The 24144-nt window shown below is 37.7% G+C and overlaps 2 protein-coding genes across 4 annotated transcripts in view; one reads left to right on the top strand and one right to left on the bottom strand.

Moving 5' to 3' along the window:
* Positions 1-450, bottom strand: part of LOC127656352 (mitogen-activated protein kinase kinase kinase 5-like) — a 36839-nt gene extending 36389 nt beyond the window's left edge. Inside the window, exon 1 of the mRNA XM_052144647.1 lies at positions 27-450. Coding sequence (XP_052000607.1) covers positions 27-354 — 328 coding nt within the window. The 5' untranslated portion in view covers positions 355-450. The remainder of the gene's footprint in view (positions 1-26) is intronic.
* Positions 443-23919, top strand: LOC127656353 (polycomb protein SCMH1-like). 3 transcript variants are annotated; one of them, XM_052144650.1, is made up of 15 exons: positions 443-458; positions 4707-4753; positions 7067-7137; positions 7241-7475; positions 8743-8831; positions 9021-9267; positions 14435-14679; positions 15281-15427; positions 15553-15679; positions 15795-15995; positions 20251-20418; positions 20541-20672; positions 20828-20968; positions 21191-21333; positions 23146-23919. In XM_052144650.1, exons 2-15 carry the CDS (start codon positions 4729-4731, stop codon positions 23266-23268), a joined length of 2094 nt encoding a protein of 697 aa, XP_052000610.1. In that variant the 5' UTR covers positions 443-458; positions 4707-4728; the 3' UTR covers positions 23269-23919. The 3 variants fall into 3 exon arrangements, with proteins under 3 accessions (XP_052000610.1, XP_052000609.1, XP_052000611.1); XM_052144649.1 differs by lacking the exon at positions 443-458 and adding an exon at positions 1790-1862; XM_052144651.1 differs by lacking the exon at positions 443-458 and having other exon boundaries at positions 4717-4753; positions 7222-7475.
* The last annotated feature ends 225 nt before the right edge of the window (positions 23920-24144 follow it).

A 24144-nucleotide genomic window follows, 5' to 3' on the forward strand; every position in this document is an offset into this window, starting at 1 on the left:
CCAGATATACGCGTGTCAGAACTTGCCTGCGTTGTAAAAAGTGTCCAGGATATCGGTAGTGCCCAGAGCAATGCGCTCAAGCGAAATGCTCTTCAGCACCGCGTGAGCGTCAGCGCAGGCTTCTTGAAGACATGTCAGCGAAAGACTCTGCTCTTTTTGGGGCATAGACCCGTCCTCAACGGCAATATACACCACAGATAAAGCTCTGGTCCGACTCCGCGGGGATATTATGACTTTATTGGCGCCGACTTCGAGAGCCAGAGGATCCTGCCATAAACTTCCAGCTAAAACTCGTACAGGATCCCTTCTCTTGGTTTCGTGCAGGCTCATGCGCCTGCGTTCAGTCGTATACATTGTATAGGTCGAAAATAGTATCTAGTTTAATAAAAACTCATCCTCGGTGCGCTCATGCGACATGCCTTCACTATGACGTGAAAGTATTCCTGTAGTTTTTCCAGGTAAGAGTCTGAGGAGGATCCCTTTAGAAGCGCCCTCCTCCCGCGCCCCGCCCTATTAACATGTCATTCTCTACAGCTGTGCGACCTCTGCCTGCAACAAGCCTACAATTACAATCGCATATTTCTAAAAGCCTCAATGTTTCTTCTGTATTTTTTTAATTGTATTTATTTTTTTTTGGTGTTGAAACAACTATATCTATCTATCTATCTATCTATCTATCTATCTATCTATCTATCTATCTATCTATCTATCTATCTATCTATCTATCTTATGTTTTTTTTATCTGTTGTCTTTTGAGCTGTGCAATGTATATTACATTTTAGGAATATTTCGGAATCAATACAAGTTAAGTTCAAACGTAAGCATTGGTTGCATAATATTGATTACCTCAAAAAAATAATTTCGATTCGTCCCTCCTTTTTTTTTTTTTTTTTTTAAGAAAAGAACAAATTGACGCAGCAATGAGGCACATACAAGTAAATGGGGTCAGATTATGGAGGGTTTAAAGACCGAATTTTGAAGCTAATAATTTATAAAATAATTTTATAAAAGCACTTACATACATTTTTCTGTTACAACTCGTAGCAACAAAGTTGTACAACTGGCTTTAACTTTACACAGAAAAAGGTTAGTAAGCGATTTTATAGCAAAAACATAACGTTAAGATGCATATTGTTTATGTCTTGTGGCTTTACTCTTGAAACAGTGAGTATTTTAACGTTTACGGATTGTCCCCATTCACTCCCTTTCTAAGCGCCTCGCTAGAACACAGTATTTGCTGCTTCAAAACTATTTTTTCCAGTCATCAATGTTATGTAAAAAATTCAGTTTAAATTCCCGGAATATCCCTTTAAAAACAGATAAAAACACGCCTCCGTTTGCTCTCCTCCCACCCCATTACATTACTGATATACATCTAGTCACAGTGAGATTATAAAACGAAAAGTGTCAAAATAATCTAATCATATTTTGGTAATGAAAACAAAAGTGCCAAATTTCTCTCTCTCTAAACCCCCCTATGAAAATACCCCCTTTTGGCATCAATCTACATACCAGAGTTGCTTTTATGTTCCAGTTACTTAGTCATTACTATACCTTTTTGGTAAATACAATACAAAAGAAACTTTAGTTTTTCCTTTGGACACTTGTGGTAATCAAACAACCTTACAAACGGCATAATAGACAGACAGACAAACAACTCGCTTTTGCCTTTTTTACCCATTTGGTAATGGTCGTTATTGTTCAGCGCAGTCGCGTGCAGCCCCTCCCCTCTCCACGCGCTGCTACTGACACACACACACACACACACACACACATACACAAGACTACACGCGCACTAAAAACATGGCGGATAAACACTAACCCTCACATTTGAGAAATTACACAAAACCTTTCCGCGTAAGGTAAATAGTCCCCTTCCTTCCGGCCGTAACAATCGCGATGCAGTTACTTCCTCACTTTATAACTGTAGTATTGATAAATTTGAATGGAAACGCACACAAAGTAACTAATAGAATTGCTTTACATTAGCATTTAGCTAATGCGTACTGTACATGCATTGGAGATAAAATGTTGCCTTACAGTAACACTGAATTAAATAAGTATAGTTTACTCTATATTTTTGGAATGAGCGCATTATAACCTGCAGAGATGTAAAAATTACCACTGTGTAATATGAAACATGTTAGTATGCTAATTAGCATAGCCGCATGTTTGTTTATTATGGATATGAAATAGCGACTCTATTATGTTTTGTTTGCTGTTTTTTTAAAAAGTTTCCTAGTTTAGGTGCACGTAAGTGAGATATAGGTGGATTCGCATGATTTAAGATGTACAAAAGAATAAAAAATAAGACTTTGTTGTAGTTATAGAGTTGGAATAGTGTACTGTCCCATTGAAAGGAGGCTGCTGCTGTGCTGTCATTTATTGAGAGGGAGGGACTGTGTGTTTGGCGCTCAAAGGCGCCCTGCTTTTAAACATAGAATTGGAAAAACTGGGAAAAGAAGCATCTTTCGACACAGCTATACGGGATTTAGGTATGCGTGCAATTAGATTTGTTCATTTTTATCGCGTGCAGGCATTACGGAGGGTATGTTTGAACTGATCATTGCGTGAATAAAATTGCTTTGGATACCAGGCTGGAGTGAGATTTTGATGTCATGGCCAGGGCCGCATTAATTAACTGGCAAATCGTCGTTCAAGCCCAGGGGGCCCCGTGCCCGTGGCATCTTAATGTGTCCCTGGACATGATACAAGTTGGCCGTCTATCTTAATGTCTAACACCACAACAAGACCTAATACAAACCTACAAGGCAATTTCAAAATACCCATTCACTATGGCACAACCATGGTCCAAAAATTATCTTCAGTGGTGAGGGACCAAGCTCACCCACAAGCTCAAAGTTGGTTAGTTATATTATTGCAATTAATTACTAATGAATAGAATTACTGAACTGCATTTCATGTTTACATGGGAAATTTTGAACTTTTTGAATTTTACAATAGTTTGACTTCTATGGGAAATCAAAATAAATTAACTTAGTTTAAACAAGACCTTATTTTATAGGGCTAGTTATAATATTCTGACGGTACTACCTACACAGTATGGGTGAGTGACTTTCCTGAGCTTGGAAAAAAAATTGTGTCCTTTCAAAATATTGTTTTCCTTTCACCAGACTCTTAATAATTTATAGTAAGTCATATCTTAAAAATATCTGAAGATAAACAGGGCCAGTTTGTTAGAACAGGAGGAAAACTTTGTCTAATTTGCCCAAAATTCATGGAGGTCCAGATTTTAAACCCCTTAATTCTACAATATGTACTTGCCCTTGAATGTTTAGCCTGTCATAGTTTTTCCACTGTTTAATTGGTAGCCTAATAATAAGGACATAACCACAATGGATGGCTCCTCATCATTATTTTATTTAAGTCAATGTAGCTTGGCTTTCTAAAAAAAATAAAGTAGTATTTGTTATGGAAAAAACTAATAGCCTAAACATGTACATAAAGCACTTAAAATAAAATAATAAAAAAAATTAAGTTAAACTGATTCCTCCTAGTAGATTTAATATGAAACTATAACTTTTTGTCACTGTGTTACTACAGAATAAACACGTTACATTTTACCAGTGGTGATGATGTGCATTTTTAAAAGCCTTATAATTGATGTTGATGCATGGTGTTGTCTCCTCTTTAACTAATCAGTGACTCTGGACTTGTCTAGTAATTTGAGAGGTCTTATTTCCTCCTCACCTATTTAAATCAGATGATTCTCTGTAGAATTCATATTAAGTGCATTCATTTTGTGATGTCCGGGCACCGAGATATCCAGTGCGCGCACTGTTAAATTTAAGGCAAAAAAACTGTGGTTGCCAAAAATTCACTTATTCACTCAAAATACGGCAACCACTTTTCAGGCTTTACGGATGTAATTTTGATGCCTGTTTTACGTTGCATTACCGTCTTTTATATTATTAAATAATTAACTTGATATATTAACCTTCTGAAACTGTAAAAATCGGCTTTTCACTTTATAATATCTTGTTAATCACCATAGTATTTACAAAAGGGCACATGATGACATGAAGTTCATCAATAGCGGCCCTTCCTGGAGCAATGACCAATAAACATGTAGAAACCGTGCTCAGTGTCACGCACACAAACACACCATCAGGGTAACATGTGACATTAAAATAATGTAATAAACATTAACTAAATTACATCAAATATAACACAGAACACCCCAATGTACATAATTGATATTAAAAATAAGAAGAAACATATCTATTGCCGTAAAATATAATTAAATGAACTGGGTCACGCAGGGAATTCTGGGAACGCCTGATTGTTTTTTTTCACTGTATTCTCCCCAATTTAGTTCTCTTCTAGCACAGAGAGCTTATGGGTTATGTCCATTGAGGAATATTGCTGGCAGTGGTTCATGATGAAAAATGGCTTAGCATGTGTAGAATGAGAGAACAGTGACAGCTGACTAGTGTACCCATTAACTCTGCTTAAGGACAGTTCAGGAGACTTAGAATCTCCAATGGAAGTGGGTGGATGGATGGATGGATGGAGATAGATAGATAGATCGATATTGTCTGATCTATTGATTGGATGGATGGATGGAGATAGATAGATAGATATTGTCTGATCTATTGCTTGGATGGATGATGGATGGATATTGTCTGAACTATTGATTTGAAATCTTTTTAAATCTAAATTGGTTTTGTGTTTGATTTCCATAGAGTGGTTTGAAAAAGTGTGATCATGAAGAAACCTGTACCACAAAAAGGTAAGAGATTTTTATACTTAATGCATTGATTTGTCTTCAACTGTATAAGTCTATCCTTCACAGCATAACTGCTACAGACAATGGGGGCAGTTTCATGCTGCCATACTGATGCAATTCCATCTTCAATGCATTGATTTTCACTAGTTTGGTCCACTTGTCTGTAGTCTGCTTTCATTATAAATCTGATAAATCGTTATAAATTGTCATATCAGTTATTTGTAAAAGCAGTTTTATTCTACATGGAGAGGGTCCGCATATGGGGGCTGCTATATTAGAATCACATGGCCAGCCGAATACTACTCGCTAAATCTCAGTAACTGTCGTGTTATTGGACAATGTTACTCATTGTTTAAAGTAATCAAGGCTAACTGTGAATACTAGATTTCTACAATTGCATCTGAAACTGAAAACTATTCATTTTGAATTATGCTGCATCCAAGCCGCTAGGTGTCTGTGTAAGTCCAAGATGACACAAAGAAAAAAGTTAGTGAGTGCACCTTTAAAGCATTAAAGAGATGAAAGTTCTTGCAGAGGGATTTACTGTGCTGACTATTAATAATTTTTAATCACAGCAAGCTATAATCACACAAAAACATTCTCCAAAAAGTTGCGTCTTTCAGTTAATATGAGAATTGCATCTCTCATTAAAGCCACCACCACCAAAATATTAATATTAGTAGTCGACCCCGCTAATCGATTAGTCAGTTGTTGGATGACTAGTTGATTAGTCGACAGCCGTGGCACATCCCTAATACATACAGTATACAGTATATGAACATATAAGAGCCGCAAGAGATGCGAGGAACTAATTGTACACTGTAACTTGTGTCCAGATTCAGTGAGATTGTAATAATACTATAATGTGAGGTATAACTGTCATCAAGAGGCAGCATTATTAAAGGAATAGTTCACCCAAAAATGAAACATTTCTCATAATTTCCTCATGCCATCCCAGAAGTGTATGCCTTTCTTTCTTCTGCAGAACACAAATTAAGATTTTTAGAATACATTTTCAGCTCTGTTGGTCCATACAATACAAGTGAATGGGTGCCAAGATGTTGATGCTTCAAAAAGGACATAAAGGCAGCATAAAAGAAATCCATAAAGCTTGAGTGGTTAAATCCATGTCTTCTGAAGTTATATGATTGGTGTGGGTGAGGAACAGATCCATATGTAAGACTATTTTTGCCAGAAATTCTTCTTCCTGCCCATTAGGGGGAGTGAGAATGAAGAATGTGAATCAACAAAAACACAAGAAAAATGTAAGTTAAAGTGGAGATTGGCTGAGCAGGGAGGAGAATTTATAGTAAAAGTCTGTTTCTCACTCACACTATCATATCGCTTCTGAAGACATTTATTTAACCACTGGAGTCATTTGGATTACTTTTATGCTGGTTTATGTGATTTTTGGACCTTCACAATTTTGCCACCCATTCACTTGTATTATATGGACCAAAAGTGCTGAGAAATTCTCCTGAAAATCTTCATTTTTGTTCTACATACACATCTGAGGTGGCATAATGGTGAGTAAATAATGAGATAATTTTCATATTTAGGTGAACTATTCCTTTAAATTAAAGATGGTCATGCTGATTTGTGATCTCAAATTGTTTTCCTCTCTCAGTAGCTATTGAGTGGAATGATAGTAGACAGATCAAACAAGCTTGTGGTGGTCACCCTTCTTGTGTGCCATCACAGTACCTAGGTAACAAACTAGATACTTAATTTAGCATTTCAATTACAACAGTAATATTTCTCAGTCTTGCATCTTTAACTTTAAAACCCTTTGGATTTTATTTTGACATTCTGAACTCTCCAGGAAGTCCTGCATGTATCTGTTTGTAGGCAAGTTCATAGTAGTTTAATTCACTTCTTATTCAAATTCTGGTAAAAATCCACCTCCGGTGCCATTTTAAATGCATATTATAAGTGAACCGAACTATTGAGCATCTGCATCTGAGATGTTGTTCATGAGTAGCGCTCAAATATTGTGCACCGTGTGAAGGCTAAAAATAGCCGTGAGTGTGGCGCTGCACGTGCATTTTGTGATTCATAGAGCCACCGCTCAAGTGGCTTTGAATAAAATGCATGAATCATATACTTTAATGCTGTTTTTATGGTTCTTTTATGTCATATTTGGAGCTTGACAGTAACGAACATGATAACACACAGTATCGGATTTGGATCTGGCTCGTCGGGCCGATTTCAATCTAAAAACGTCAGTATCGAAGCCGATACCAATCCAGGAATTGGATCGGTGCCATCCCTAGTTTGAAAAGTCATTTGATGCTGACTTACTGACCTATCTTTAAGGACTTTTCAGCTGGGATAAGTACCTGAAAGAGACAGGAGCGATGGCTGCCCCTGCTCACTGCTTCAGACAGGTGAGTCTTCTTGCTTAAAGCACTAATTATAAATGGTATAGCTAATTACACTATTACACTAAAAGAAATAAGAAGTTTGTCTAGGACCTCTATCTCTCCTCAGAGTACTAACCCTCCGGTGAACGAGTTTAAGGCAGGGATGAAGCTGGAAGCTCAGGATCCTAGAAACACTACATCTACCTGCATTGCCACCGTGGTGGGCCTGACCGGCTCTCGCCTCCGCCTGCGACTGGATGGCAGCGACAACAAGAATGATTTCTGGCGCCTGGTGGACTCCTCCGAAATACAGCCTATTGGGAATTGCGAGAAGAACGGTGGAATGCTACAGCCACCACTAGGTGATGAAATGTATTAAAACCTCTATTCTAGTAAAGATCAGTGATTTAGATGGAATAGCTTGTATGCTAATTGTCTATTAATTACTTTTCAGTGGTTGTTGAATAACTATTGTTACTTGCCAGGGAGGTATGTTACTGTCCTCTAGATGTCACCATCTTCTTCTTTATGTCATGTAATAGCCCTCCTATACCTACTGTATGATAATGATATTTTACTATATAGTTTGCTCTTGAGAAACTAACACGACAAGCAGTCACAGCAGTGTGACTTCAACAGTAAATATTTTTGTACATTTTTAATTATTATGATGCAGTATAGGCCTTATTCACACTAGCGCCATCTTTGATTCTTAATGGGAATGACAATGAGGCTGTGAAGGATAGACTTCTATCTCTTCAATGGCACGCACAGTATAAAGCTGTAATAAGCTCCTAGAGTTTTTGGTCTACTAAATATTCTTGAAAATATGTTTTTCTTTTTTCCTGCAGAATGGTCCAAAAACAATTTAAACTGCAGTACAACCCATTGAAGAGACAATAGGTCTATCCCTCACAGCCTCATTGTCATTCCCATCAAAAAACAAAGATGGCGCTGCTGTGAAGAAGGTTCATTCATGACATCAAATTAATTGTTATAATTTGAATTTACATACTATTTGTACTTAAAGGAATTTTCCGGGTTCAGTACAAGTTAAATACATTTATTATGGCTATGCTTTAATTTGAACATTTACAGATTGTTTTCCCATTCACTACAATTGTTAGGGCCTCACTGTAACCCAGATTTTTGCTTATTTTTTTAATTAAATGAGGGACGAGTCGAAATAAATTTTTGTGGTGATCAACATTATGCTAGAAATGCTGTTGTTTGAGCTTAACTTGTATTGAACCCAGAATATTCCTTTAAACTATCATTAAGTAACACATTTGGACTATTTAAATGAATTGCAAACAATTGCAATTCATACACTTAATAGTAGTTACACTGTAACTACTATGATTAAATGGAACAAAAATATTAATTTCGTAACAATTTACAAACAGTCTAAATTGTTTATAATTTTGAGATGATCAGGCATTTTTTAAACAGCTTTAACTCTGCGTGCTATAGAAAATGATACAGGCTCTTGTTACTGGACCAGCACATATAGATTTTTGCAGAATGCTGTCTCATCTTGCAACAATAGAAAATTAATTAACAACTTTTTTCCCATCCTAAATATGTATTTTTGTAGACTTTGAGTGATAATTGACTGTTCATTTTTAGGGTTTCGTCTGAATGCGTCATCCTGGCCCATGTTCTTATTAAAAACACTCAATGGAGCAGAAATGGCCCCAGCTCGAATCTTTCACAAGGTACATGTCAGAACAGCAAACAAACACACACACACACACACACACACACACACACACACACACACAGCAGTGTTCAGGCTGACTTGTCTTAAATGAATGAAAGTCTCTCTTTTCATCTTCTATGTAGGTAATAGTTATACAACAAACAATGCTAAAAACTGTATTCCCTCCATCTCTCTGGCCCCCTAGCAAGAGCCACCTGCCCCAGAGCAGAACGATTTTCATGTGGGAATGAAGCTGGAGGCGGTGGACAGGAAGAACCCTCATTTCATCTGTCCTGCCACAGTGGGAGCATTGCGAGGTGTGGAGGTGCTTGTCACCTTTGATGGCTGGCGGGGTGCTTTCGATTACTACTGCCGCTATGATTCCAGAGACATCTTCCCTGTGGGCTGGTGCACGCTCACCGGAGACAACCTGCAGCCGCCAGGCACTAAAGGTGCAAATCGCTCAGTATGAATTCAGTTTCTTTCTCATTCTGATAAGCAGGCACATGCAGAGGGGGTGGCTCTAGGGGCTCGAGCCCCTACCCTTTCACCGAGGTGCCCCTCCAAGCTGCCACCCAAAACTAAATTACTTTTTTTATTAATAGTATGTAGGAGTGTAATGCATCAGTATTGAATGCATCAGTATTATGCTGAAAAATCGATGCATCAATTACTGAATTTAATAATAATTATAATGATTATAATAATACTCAATGTGTTACAGAGGCCATCTCAGATTACTGGCAAAAGATGCGGGGTGTGTGACTAAAGAAACAAATGCGAACTTTTAAGAAAGTTTAGTTTGGATTTCTGCCTCATTGTTCATAATTGCGCTCATCTGTATAAGCAAAATAAGGTAATTGTTGTTCTTTTCTTTCCAAATTACGATATATTATGCATATTTTGGAATATTTGAAGAACTTGGAAAGGTTCTGCATTCTTCTGTTTAGCACAATGCATTATATTTTCGATAATATATTTTGGAAAATGAATATATAAAATGTAATGACTAATTATTAAGTGTAATATTTTGATACATTAACAGGCATACATACTCCATTGATAAAAGTGTAATTAGATTATTTAAACATTAGCATGCGACAAAAAGGATTTTTTTTTTATATATAAAAATTATATTTTTATAGCGAAAAAGAAATTGAGGATACGCACCCTCAACCACCGACGCACCCCCCCCCACCCCACATTAACATGATCCAGATTTATATTTGTATCTATAATTTTCTACCAGAGCAACTTATAAGATAGTTTACCTACAGTTTAAGTCAGAAGTTTACATACACTTAGGTTGAAGTCCTTAAAACAAATTATTTAACCACTCCACAGATTTCATATTAGTAAACTATAGTTTTGGCAAGTCGTTTTGGCAATATTTCCAACAATTGTTTATAGACAGATTGTTTCACTTTTAATTGACTATATCACAATTCCAGTGGGTCAGAATTTTACAAACACTAAGTTAACTGTGCCTTTAAGCAGCTTGGAACATTCTTGAAAATTATGTCCAGCCTTTAGACAATTAGCAAATTCGTTTCTGATATGAGGTGTACTGAATTGGAGGTGTACCTGTGCATGTATTTTAAGACTTCCAAACTCAGTGCCTCTTTGCTTGACATCATGGGAAAATCAAAAGAAATCAGCCAAGACCTCAGAAAACAAATTGTAGACCTCAACAAGTCTGGTTCTTCTTGGGAGCAATTTCCAAATGGCTGAAGGTACCACATTCATCTGTACAAACAATAGTACGAGAGTATAAATACTATGGAACTACGCAGACATCATACCGCTCAGGAAGGAGACGCATTCTGTCTCCTAGAGATGAATGTAGTTTGGTCTGAAAAGTGCAAATGAATCCCAGAACAACAGCAAAGGACCTTGTGAAGATTCTGGAGGAAACAGGTAGACAAGAATCAATATCCACAGTAAAACAAGTCCTATATCAACATAACCTGAAATGCTGCTCAGCATGGAAGAAGCCCCTGCTCCAAAACCGCCATAAAAAAGCCTGACTACAGTTTGCAAGTCCACATGGGTACAAACATCTTACTCTATGGAGAAATGTCCTCTGGTCTGATTAAACAAACATTGAACTGTTTGCCATAATGACCATTCTTGTGTTTGGAAGAAAAAGGGTGAGGCTTGCAAGCCGAAGAACACCATCCCAACCATGAAGCATTGTGCACTTCACAAAATAGATGGCATCATGATGAAGGACATTTCTGTTGATATATTGAAGCAACATCTCAAGACATCAGCCAGGAAGTTAAAGCTTGGTCGCAAATGTGTCTTCCAAATGGACAATTACCCCAAGTATACCTCCAAATGGCAAAATGGCTTAAGGACAACAAAGTCAAGGTATTGGAGTGGCCATCACAATGCGCTGACCTCAATCTGATAGAAAATGTGTGAGCAGAACTAAAAAAGTGTGTGTGCGAGCAAGGAGGCCTTCAAACCTGACTCAGTTACACCAGCTTTGTCTGGAGGAATGGCCAAAATTCCAGCAACTTATTGTGAGAAGCTTGTGGAAGGCTACCCAAAATGTTACACCCAAGTTAAACTATTTAAAGGCAATGCTACCAAATACTAACACAGCGTATGTAAACTTCTGACTCATTAGGAATGTGATGAAATAAATAAATCTTGCTACTATTATTCTGACATTTCACATTCTTAAAATAAAGAAGTGATCCTAACTGACCTTAGACAGGGAATGTTTTAAACGATTAAATGTCAGGAATTGTGAAAAACTGAGTTTAAATGTATTTGGCTAAGGTGTATGTAAACTTCTGAGTTCAACTGTATATAAGATATTAGGGCTCAAACGAATAATAATAAATTGTAAACAAAAATCTTCATTGTCGAATAGTCGTTTGATCTCATTTAACGTATGATTAGTTCACATTAAACTCTAATGATGAAGCGCGAGAGCAGCACTGGAGTTTGCACCTTCACTGAGGATAGGCAAAATTACACAGCTCACAGTCCAGATGCACTCTAAACATTCCAAACAGCATCAGGTGATGTAGATTGCAAAGTATGAGGGAATTATATGCAAAAATACAAAATAAGTAAATACTAGAATAAGTGGAGCTGGAGCTGCCCCTCCGCTGAAGCAGAACTTGCATGTCGAGCGTCTTTAAAGGAAACAACCAGGTGTTACATCTTAAATGCACTTATATTTAATGAATTATAGCTTTATTAAAGTTCGCATAATAAGGAAGCAGATCATGTAAATAACTACAAACTCCAAAACGGGCATTTTTCTGTGCGGTCAGCGCCTCTTCTATGAGTTGCGTGAAGTGTCTCGATCGAAGGGGGAGAGATTGAAACTGCATCCGGCTGATGCACACTCTGGCATGGGGACGCTCATCCTTTGAGCCTGCACTTGCTGCAGCTAGATTAAAACGTGATGGCTCTTCACTTATTGAATCATAATGTATGTGTCACTGAGCATTTCGTATTGTGAAGAAAATTGGTTACCATAGCCTTTCTGTCAGCTTGAACCAGACTGGCCAATCTTCATTGACCTCTCTCCACAACAAGGTGTTTCTGTCTGCAGAACTGCCACTACCTGAATGTTTTTAGTTTTTGGCAACATTTTGAGTAATACTTTAGAGACTGTTGTGCCTGAAAATCCCAGGAGATCAGCAGTTACTGAATTATTCCAACCAGCCCGTCTGGCACCAAAAATCATGCCACGGTTGAAATCACTGAGATTAAAAATTGTCTCCATTCTGATGGTTGATGTAAACATTAACTGAAGTTCCTGACCCGTATCTGATGATTATATGCACTGCATTGCTGCCACATGATTGTCTGATTAGATCATCACATGAATAAGTAGTTGTACAGGTGTTCTTAATAAAGTGCTCAGTGAGTGTACATATCGAAATGAATACATGGTGTTCATAGACAAACACATGAACCAGGTATGTTGAATTCAGTAGGAAATAGAAAAGCTTACATGGACGAACGAATTAATGTAAAATAACTAGACACCACAGAAATGGAGAAAGAAATAGCAAAAAAAGAAGAGCCAAGAATAGCCTGGTTTGAGAAATCAACGACTGGCGGATAAAACAATCTTTTAAAAATGCGTTTGATAGAGAGAAAAGCAGGGATAAGACAAGAGTTTTTCTCAGTTTTGGTTTACAAGGGGTTGGTTGGCATCCACCCAGCTGGCATAGCTGCAAACCCTGTGCCCAATAGCAGGCCTCACTTTGAATGGATGGTGTGACCATAAGTGGGTGATGAGAGATGAGGGTTAGAAGAAAGAGAGAAAACTTATCATGCCTCTAAGAAGACACACTAGTTCTTAGCATACTGAAACTGGGGTAAGAAAATTACTGTAGTGTTTTGATTGTGAATATGTGGATTTTTGAAGAAAAAAAGGATTATGTCTACGCATACTGTAATAATTCAACCCTTTTAGAATGTGTATTTGACTTTTATTTTTGAGTTTGTTTAAAAGTCATGCAAGCAAAGTCTGATCACTCTTTAAAACGTATCTGTCTGTGATAGATCGAGGACAAACTCCACCGCATTTGCACATGAAAGACTTTCAGGGTTAATAGTACTAGAAGGACAATCTCGGTTCATTATCTCACTTTCAGCAGACTTTGCAGGGCTTTAGAGTGTACATTGAAACTAAGGGACAGGAAGGAAGTGAATTGAGCTTGAGAAATAGATGCCTCAAATTGACACTGCAAGATCGAGAACAGACCCTTTTTCAGCGAGGTAGTGTAGCCTTACTCTTCTCAGTTGGATTTGTACAAAGTGCAATCCTGGCCTCATTTACAGGTGTGTATGGCTCGTAAGTTTGTGTCTATATGTGTGTGTTGTTAGGTTTCAGATGAATGTCATTCTCTAGTGTTTGTTTACTCACATCTTGAATCAGATGTCATTTTTTTCTTTTTTGGTTTTTAACATCCTTTTGATAGAGGTTTGGTGCTATTGTTTATGTGTAAAATTCTCATTCTATCTTGAGTTTTCTGTTCTTAAGGATCTCTTTCTTTCATTATCTCTCTCTCTTCCTCTTCTTTTCCTGTTGTGTGCTCTTTCTCTCTCTCGCTCAGTTTCTCTTTGCACTTTTGAGGACACCGCCACCAAAAATGTTTAACACAACTTGTCTCTTTATTAACATGGTTCAAAGAAAATGGGTCAGCACAACTCTGCAAAAAAGCCTCCTCTCTCTGTCTTCTGCTTTCATGTTTGTTGCAGCAAGTTGTGGTATATTGCCCAGATTGATGTGTATTTCATTTACAAGGATATTTCACCCAAAATGGAAATGTTTTTATCATCTATCATTTACTCACCTGTATGGTGTTCCAAAACAATGTAACAAAAGGAGATTTTATGTAGAATGTTAGCGTCAGACATATTTCACTTAAATTGTACCTTTTTCATCATACAATGAAAGGGATTGGTGACTGAGGTTAACATCCTTCCCAACATCTCCTTTTGTGTTCCACAGAAAAAAATCATGCAAGTCAATTATGGTAGAACTATCCCTATAAAGTGCTGTATTGTTGACACTTCCTGTTCACATACATATATCAGCTACTACATTAATCAGTCATCTTCTTTATCTCTCTTTTGCAGCTGGGTTACCGAAGATGCTAGGTGCACTTGGTGCCCTGCCGGACAGTAGTATAGAGGGGTTAGGTATGCCCCCTACACCAGGCAGACCCCCACCCAAGAAGAAACGTAAGCCTGGCCGCAAGAAAACCAAACTAACAGGGTCCTGGGGAGAGAAAGAAACAGTTGGTCCCCAGACAGACCAGCCTGAAAAGGAACTGGAAACTATTAAAATCCCCAAGAAACGTGGTCCCAAACCAGGAAGCAAGGTATATCGGTATCTAGGGTTGTCATTATACCAAAACATCTGGTGTCAATAGTAGTACAAGAAAAATTTCACGACTCCTGATACCGATTGCGATACCGCAACAAAATTTACACTAAGGGTTTTTCAGGCAATTCATAATAGTATCAAGTATTTAAGTACATTTTCAGACATTTAAAAAGAAAAGGGAGATAACTGCTGAAAATAACTGTCGTTAACAGATTATTGACCTTATTCACAGCAGCGCCATCTTTGATTTTTGATGGGAATGACAAAAATGCTTTGAAGGATAGACAGACTTTTCATTAGGTTGTACAGTTGTTTTAAGTGTTTTTGGACTGTTCTGCTGACAAAACATTGAAAAAATATCTTGACAAAAAAACTCCAGACAAAATGAGTTGTGAAAAATGAGATGTGAGTAGCTTTTTGATAGCTTTATACAGTGCTACATGCACTGTGCTACATTTGAAGAGATGGTCTATCCCTCACAGTGTTATTTTAATTCCTGTCAAAAATAAAAGATGGCACTACTGGGAATAAGGCCTATAGATTATCCTCCAAGACACTGGTCAGTGTTTATGTTGTACTTTTATGTTGTCTTTCAGCTGGGCTGGGCCAAGAGGGTGGCATGGCTAGAAGGGGTGACTGAGGGCCCTGGTAGACCCAAAGGCAAACTGCCAGAAAACTGGCAGCAGAACCAGACAGAACCTATCAAAATTCCCAAAAAGAGAGGCCCCAAACCTGGCAGCAAGGTGTGACTCTTACAACTTTAGTAATTCTTGTTGGAAATCAATGGAAACCATCGCTGGATAACTAAAAGACAATGAAGCAGTGTTATTTAAACACATTTCTCCTGACTGTGTGTATTTGTCTACAGAGAAAGCCCAGATTGGTGCCCAACCCTATGCCCACCTCCCCAAGCAGTAGCACTCCAGAGCCAGACACCAGCTCAGTTCCATTGGACAATGCTACAATTCCCAGCGCTGCCTTACAGGCTCCTACAGGTACTGCAAATGTCTTAAAGAGAGCTAAAACAATTCAACCCACTGCACTTTGAAAGAAACATTTCAGTCCTTATGTAGCATTTTGCCTTACTTTGCAAATATTTGGGTGTCTCAGTATGTGTGTACCTGAACAAGTATGGGAAAGTGGGTCCACACCTGGATGCACGACGAATTCAGTCTTTGCCGGATCACTTTGGGCCAGGTCAAGCTTCCTCAGTGCTGCAGCAGTGTGTTCAGGCCTGTTTTGACTGTGCACATAACCAGAGCACTGTCTTCTCCTGCCTCAAACCAGGAAATGGAGGAGAGCTCATATCAGGTCAGCACACACAGACATGATCATACAACAGTGTCCAAAATGAACCAGGGCACGGGGCAAGTATGCCATGGAAATAGACAAAAATCTTTAATTATATTCTTCTCAAGCCATATCTAGTTTTTAGTATGGTTTGAAGGATTTTACATAAATAGATTTTATGCTATGTTGGTATGCAGATATTGTCCTTTAACAAAAAAGTTAATTTCTATCATACATAAAGTTTTAGTCAGAAGTTTACATACACTTAGGCTTAAGTCATTAAAACTATTTTTTTAACCACTCCACAGATTTAATATTAGCAAACTATAGTTTTGGCAAGTCGCTTGGAACATCTACTTTGTGCATGACAAAAGTAATTTTTCCAACAATTGATTACAGACTGATTGTTTCACATTTAATTGACTATTTCACAATTCCAGTGGGTCAGAATTTTACAAACACTAAATTAACTGTGCCTTTAACTCTTTCCCCGCCAAACACGGAATTTTCCGGGTTTTATGAAAAAACGCTTCCCCGCCAAACACGGAATTTTCCGGGTATCCGTGTTTTAGGTGGTATACGGTAAGGAAGACCCGAACGCATGTTTTGAAAGAGTACGCAACTCTTTGATCAAAGAAACAGACTGCGATCGTCTCAAACGTGAAGTGGAACACCATACTAATACTAAAGCACTTGTTTGATAAAAATGCCTTTTTCTCAGCTTCTTGTCCGAAATGTTGTTTTTGACAAAACCTACCTCTGTTCAAGTGGCAATAAAAAAAGAACAAATGAAGATAAAATAAAATCGTTTTTTTTTTGCCTAAAAGCAGAGGCTCAGATCTTTATTTTGATATATAGCATCTTCATATATTCATGGAAGAAAATATTCTGCTGGCCATTAAAATTTAGCGAAAATCGTCAAAAACCCTGGCGGTGGCTGGCAACTTTTTTTAAAAACGCTGGCGGGGAAAAAGTTAAGCAGCTTGGAACATTCTAGAAAATTATGTCAAGCCCTTTAGACAATTAGCTTCTGATTGGAAGTGTACTGAATTGGAGGTGTACCTGTGCATGTATTTTAAGGCCTACCTTCAAACTCAGTGCCTCTTTACTTGACATCATGGGAAAATAAAAAGAAAACAGCCAAGAACTCAGTAAAACAATTGTGGACCTCCATGAGTCTGGTTCATCCTTAGGAGCAATTTCTAAACACCTGAAGGTACCATATTCATCTGTACAAAAAACAGTACACAAGTATAAACACTATGCATCCATCCAGCCATCATACCGCTCAGGAAGGAATCCTAGAGATGAATGTAGTTTGGTGCGTAAAGTGCAAATCAATCCCAGAACTACAGCAAAGGACCTTGTGAAGATGCTGGAGGAAACAGGTAGACAAGTATCTATATCCACAATAAAAAATAAAAATAAAACAAATTCCAATCTGAACTTTGTGGGCAGAACTGAAATAGCGTGTGCGAGCAAGGAGGCCTACAAACCTGACTCAGTTACACCAGTTCTGTCTGGAGGCCAAAATTCCAGCAACTTATTGTGAGAAGCTTGTGAAAAGATATCCAAAACGTTTGACCCAAGTTAAACAATGTAAAGGCAATGCTACAAATAATAACAAAGTGTATGTAAACTTCTGACCCACTGGGAATGTGATGAAAGAAATGAAAGCTGAAATAAATCATTCTCTCTACCATTATTCTGAAATTTCACATTCTTAAAATAAAGTAGTGATCCTAGCTGACCTAAGACAGGTAATGTTTTGTATGATTAAATGTCAGGAATTGTGAAAAACTGAGTTTAAAAGAATTTGGCTAAGGTGTATGTAAACTTCTGACTTCAACTTTACATACATACATCTGTTATGGCCCTATGATTGCAGCATGGTGGAAAACACAGACAGAATCATGGAATCGACTAATGAAAAAGGAATTAACAAAAAACGTGGAATGTTACGGAACTTGACATATTTGGGAGGAAATTAATGTATAAATGCACAAATAATCAAATTAAAATTATGATATATCCTAGTGTGGTGATTAAACCACAAAAGGCAGAGATTGAATTAAACAAATGAGCTGTGGGCTTCAACAGTAAATGATTGTGAGAATCCACTGCTTAAACACTAACCGCATTGTTAACATCACATGTGCTGTGTGTGTATTAATGACAAAGAGCAGAGCACTTTATTCACTGTGAAGCACGTAGATAGATCACTGAGACCATATATTAATACAATTAAATCGTACCCTTTTGCAGTTTAATAAGCACATTAGCCCATAAAGCAAAATTCAAGTAGTAATAATAATATATTAATAATAATTACATTATATTTAAGCAATATCTCAAGCAAGAGTTTCATCACTGCTTTCATTAAAACTGCTCTACTGTGCAGCACTGTATTTGACACAAATAAATAATTAATAATAAAATAAAAAAACACAACTCCAATTTTGGGTTTTGATTTGTGTGAGTATCAGTATTGACACTCTTCCTTTAATAAAACAATAATGTAATGGTATTTTGAAAAGTAATTGTAATTCAACTTTAAAATCTAGAATTCAGAGAAATTAAGATAAAAACACGGAATTTGGGAAAAAATTAAATGGAAGTTTTACAGTGCATCCGGAAACTATTCACAGCGATTCACTTTTTCCACATTTTGTTATGTTACAGCCTTATTCCAAAATTGATTAAATTCATTATTTTCCTCAAAGTTCTACAAATAGTACCCCATAATGACATTGTGAAAGAAGTTTGTTTGAAATCTTTGCATATTTATTACAAATAAAAAAATTAAAATCACATGTACATAAGTATTCACAGCCTTTGCCATGACATTCAAAATTGAGCTCAGGTGCATCCTGTTTCCACTGATCATCCTTGAGATGTTTCTACAACTTGTCCACCTGTGGTAAATTCAGTTGATTGGACATGATTTGGAAAGGCACACACTTGTCTATATAAGGTCCCACAGTTAACAGTGCATGTCAGAGCACAAACCAAACCATGATGTCCAAGGAATTGTCTGTAGACCTCTGAGACAGGATTGTATTGAGGCACAGATCTGGGGAAGGGTACAGAAAAAGGTGAAGGTCCCAATGAGCACAGTGGCCTCCATCATCCATAAATGGTAGAAGTTTGGAACCACCAGGACTCTTCCTAGAGCTGGTCGCCTGGCCAAACTGAGGGCCTTAGACACGGAGGTGACCAAGAACCTGAAAGTCATTCTGAAAGAGCTCCAGCATTTCTCTGTGGAGAGAGGAGAACCTTCCAGAAGAACAACCATCTCTGCAGCACTCCACCAATCAGGCCTGTATGGTAGAGTGGCCAGACGGAAGCCAATCCTCAGTAAAAGGCACATGACAGCCCACCTGGAGACTAGTCAGGATTGAGGGAAAGATGAATGCAGCAATGTACAGAGACATCCTTGATGAAAACCTGCTTCAGAGCGCTCTGGACCTTAGACTGGGGCGAAGGTTCATCTTCCAACAGGACAATGACCCTAAGCACACAGTCAAGATAATAAAGGATTGGCTACGGGACAACTCTGTGTATGTCCTTGAGTGGCCCAGCCAGAACCAAGACTTGAACCTTATTGAACCTCTCTGGAGAGATCTGAAAATGGCTGTGCACTAACGCTCCCCATCCAACCTGATGGAGCTTGAGAGGTCCTGCAAAGAAGAATGGGAGAAACTGCCCAAAAATAGGTGTGCCAAGCTTGTAGCATCATACACAAAAAGACTTGAGGCTTTAGTTGGTGCCAAAGGTGCTTCAATAAAGTATTGAGCAAAGGCTGTGAATACTTATGTACATGTGATGTACATGTACATTTGTTTTTTTATTTTTAATGAATTTGCAAAGATTTCAAACAAACTTCTTTCACGTTGTCATTATGGGGTATTGAATTTTGAGGAAAATAATGAATCAATTTTGGAATAAGGCTGTAACATAACAAAATATGCATTATTTTAAACTTTTTTTATTGATACTTTTCTATATTAAATTAAATGTATAATCAACATCTCTCTCAATTCTTCCGCTACCTTGGAATTTATTTTCTTTACCAAGCTTGTCACAATAAATGTTGGTATTTCTGTCTCCACAAAAGATACAAGCATTGATGCCTTAGAATCTGTCCAAAACAAGCATCTTAGGAGGCAGCATTAAATTGAAATTAATCTTAAACAACCTGAAAAGCTGCCTATGAATGCAGCACACAAAGTTTTAAAACTGAGCTAAACCTGAACCTTTCCTGTTTAATCCACAGCCTACTTTGAGCAACAGCACCACACTCTTACACTACCTGCAGTGAACAGTGTGACGTACATGTTGCGCTTTCTGGAGAAACTCTGCCGCAACCTGCACTGTGACCCACTGTTCGGTAGTCAGCCCGTTCCTCTTGGAGGAGTTCACTATGACAGCCGAACATACACAGGTTAGCACTCATGCACGCAAACACATCTGCTGTCAATCATTTCTATTGATGCTTTTTAACACTAAGGTTGTGTAGCCTACAGAAGAAAGAAGGTATTGTGTGTCTTTTCCTTGTGTGGGTAGAGAGGAGAAACTTTACAGAAAGTCTTGGTTCTGGACCTGGTCGAGGAACTACAAGATTCCTCCAACACGACACCTACAACAGCAACCTGGTACCACACAAAATAGCCAAAACCCATCGTCTCTCTTCAGAAGGTATTGCACATTGTTCTATGGCTTAACCAGCATTGAACAGAATCACTGAGCTGTGGATTTTTACATCCTGTTGAAACTCTGGGTTGTACATTTACCATTTACCTTTTTGTTAGTGATAAAGTGGTGATGTGTTTGTGATATATGTGGTTGATCAGAGCCATTTCAGATGGAGAATGGGATCAGTAGCTCAGAGGTCTTAGAGAAAGCACATTTGTCTCCTGGACACATCTTGACAATGCGTACACTCTCTCGGAGTAGCAGCTCGCCGGGACAACTTCATCGTCTGGGCTCCACAGGTACACATACACACGTTCCAAAACAAACCCAGTATTAAACATCACTTGCACACTAAAACATACTTCACATACCTAATGGATTGTACTTAATCATTCTGATACCTTATTCATTCAATGCCTAAATGCAATAATGTGAACAACTGATGAACCTTAAAGACCTCACTTATCCAAACTGGATTCATCAGAAGATATTGATTTTATACTGAAAACAATTCTTACCAGGATCAGAGCGTTTTCTGAGCTTGAAAGAGAGTCAGAGGCCCAGTGGACAGGATCCCAACCTGTGGACGGTAGAGGACGTCATGCAGTTCATCAGAGACATTGACCCTCAGCTGGGACCACACGCAGACCTCTTCCGCAAACATGTAAGTTGAGGAATAGGTGATTAAAGTGATAGTTTACCCTAAAATGAAAATTCTGTCATAATTTACTCACCCTCCAAACCCATATGACTGACTTTCTTCTATGGAACAAAAGAAGAAAGAAAGTTAGGCTGAATGTTAGAGACTAATAGCTCCAGGCACCATTCACTTTCATTTCATCTTTTCTCCAAACAAATTGATTGAGGCTGTGTTTTTTGGGTGAACTACCCCTTTAATCACTTGTAGATTGTGCTCCATAACAACCCTCCACATTCTGTGACAAAACCTTTTGAGAGCTGGAGATTGCAGATCATTGATTTTCACGTTTGAGTTAACCTCATGTCACCCTGCGTACACATGTGTAGACATTGTATTTTGGCTTTGCTATACACCAGTGTTTCCCAACCACTGTGCTGTGAAAGACTGTCAGGTGTGCCGTGGAAAATGATACAATTCCACAAAATAAATAAATGCATGAAAAAAAATTATAATAATAATTTCAGGGATACAAACTCCTCACCTTTCAGAGAAATTTGCTGTTTTGAAACCATCTTCGGTCACTTTTGTGATTGTGAAGAGCAATGATTAATGTGCAAAAGTGAGTGATATTTACTCACATTAAGAGTCTTTCACATGACTCTTGTTAGCGCTGCAGAATACATTGAAGTCTATGAAGTCACACCAAAGTGTTTTTCACACACGTATTTGCTTCACCAATAATGTCTTTGGGCAGTGGTGGCTCAGTGGTTTAGGCTCAGGGTTACTGACCCTTCTGGTCAGTGTAAAAGACTACTGTATATTTACTGTGCATTATCACACTGAGAATCAATGGGTTCATCCAAAACTTGAAAAATGTTATTTTGTATCTTATTTTATTTGTTTGTGGAGCACCACCAGTGTAATTTGTGCGTGTGTGAATGAGACATTATTATTATTACTATTATTACTTTGTTTTTTGTTTTTTTTGTTAGTGAGACTTGTGTCCTGTGTGTTGTAACTTGTCCAGAATGTGTCTAAATAGTTTGTTCTGTTTGTCTTGTCCATTTTCTCTTGTCTTGTGTGTAAAAAAGAAAAGAAAGAAAAGAGTGTTGTAGGTATAAAGTGAAGGGGAATGTGCATTGTGGTGTTTTTTTTGTTTGTTTGTTTGTTTTTTTCCTCCCCTATTGCATAGAGGATATTGTTTAGTATTGGTTAATACTTGGATGGAAACCAGGGTCCAGGTTGTTTGTCTCTGTTTTTCTTTGTACTTGCGAAATAAAAAATAATTCTAAAAAAAAAAAAAAAAAAATGAAAAATGTTGCTTTCAGAGGCTTTATATGGAGTTAGGATGAAAATAAGGTGCATTTTGAACTGTTCTGAGACCTGTGCAGATAGACAGCACACTGGAGGTTGTCATTCACTACATAGGGAGCAAGGGAGCATCCTATAGCTCTCCATGCAACTAAGTCCTAAAATCCAACCAAAAGTTAAATTTGATTTAAAAAAATCTGACTTTCTATGGCTTGGTATTATTCAAAATTTTACAACGTAGTCCCACTGTCCACATATGTTGCCATTAATTTTTAGGAAAATATTTGCTCTAGATTTTTTTTTTCTTGCATGTTTAACTGGTGCTACTAGTTACAAATCAAAAAGGGAAATGGATAATGCACACAGCAGTCACGCTTGTGTCTCAAGAGGTTTAAGTTTGCCCTTAAAGCTGCAGTCTGCATTAGCAGCCACAACAAGTCATCTAGCTGTAGAGTATCCTCGTGTAAATGTATAAAATGTGATTTGCTGCTGCGTTAACATTGCTTTTTGGCTCTTCTGTTGCAGGAGATTGATGGAAAAGCTCTACTACTGCTCCGTAGTGACGTCATGATGAAATATATGGGCTTAAAGCTGGGGCCCGCCCTCAAACTCACCTTCCACATTGACAAACTGAAACAGGGCCGTTGAGCTCTATGGCACTTAAATCAGTCTCTCTTTGACCCGTGACCTCTTCTTACAGCACATGTCAAGATGCACTCAGTTGTAACGTGATAACTTTTTGATTAATTTTATCACTCTCACACCCATTTTTTTATGACTGATATCCTCTCGGTTGTCCTTGCATTATACTAAGTTATATTAGTACCGTTCCAAAACATTTCACATGTTCATGGCCCTGCCACAGGCTTGACTGAAACGGTACAGTGGACAGTATACAGGCCATTTTAGGCCTTGTTTTTTATGATGTACGTTTAATTTTATTATACATATTTTCAGGCCACTTTTCAGCATTTTGTATGGGTTTTTAAAAAAAAAAAATAATATGAAGCTCATTTTCTTCAATTAAATTCAGGTAAACACTAGATCTTGCCCTCCAAGACGGTGATCACTCCGGGCAGACACCTCACTCATTGACCATAACTCATCCTCCATACTTTATACATGTACCGCATAACAGAATTGTTGCCATTACACACTCTGCCTGTCTTTTATATCTCGTTGATGTTTACATTGTCTGTCTACATTGATGTTTGTACTTTTGGAGTTTTTATACAAGTTAGAGTGCATACTTTGAGAGCGTTATACTCTGTAAGCATCATATAAATAATATGAAATCTTCTGGAATTGTTCTTGTGTTTCTTTCTTTTTTTTTTACATTGTCTTGACCTCATATTATTAGCAATTTATATGCAGATTATATATATTGTCAGATTAGATGAAACAGAATTTACCCTTCATTTGTATTTATTTTGTGGGGGATTGTGATAACTGGATATATGGCAATTTTAAACTAAATTCTATACAATCTAACATAAAATTGACATAGCAATAGGTAGTTTTAAA

Source organism: Xyrauchen texanus, chromosome 15, assembly GCF_025860055.1.
Source record: "Xyrauchen texanus isolate HMW12.3.18 chromosome 15, RBS_HiC_50CHRs, whole genome shotgun sequence".
NCBI lineage: Eukaryota > Metazoa > Chordata > Actinopteri > Cypriniformes > Catostomidae > Xyrauchen > Xyrauchen texanus.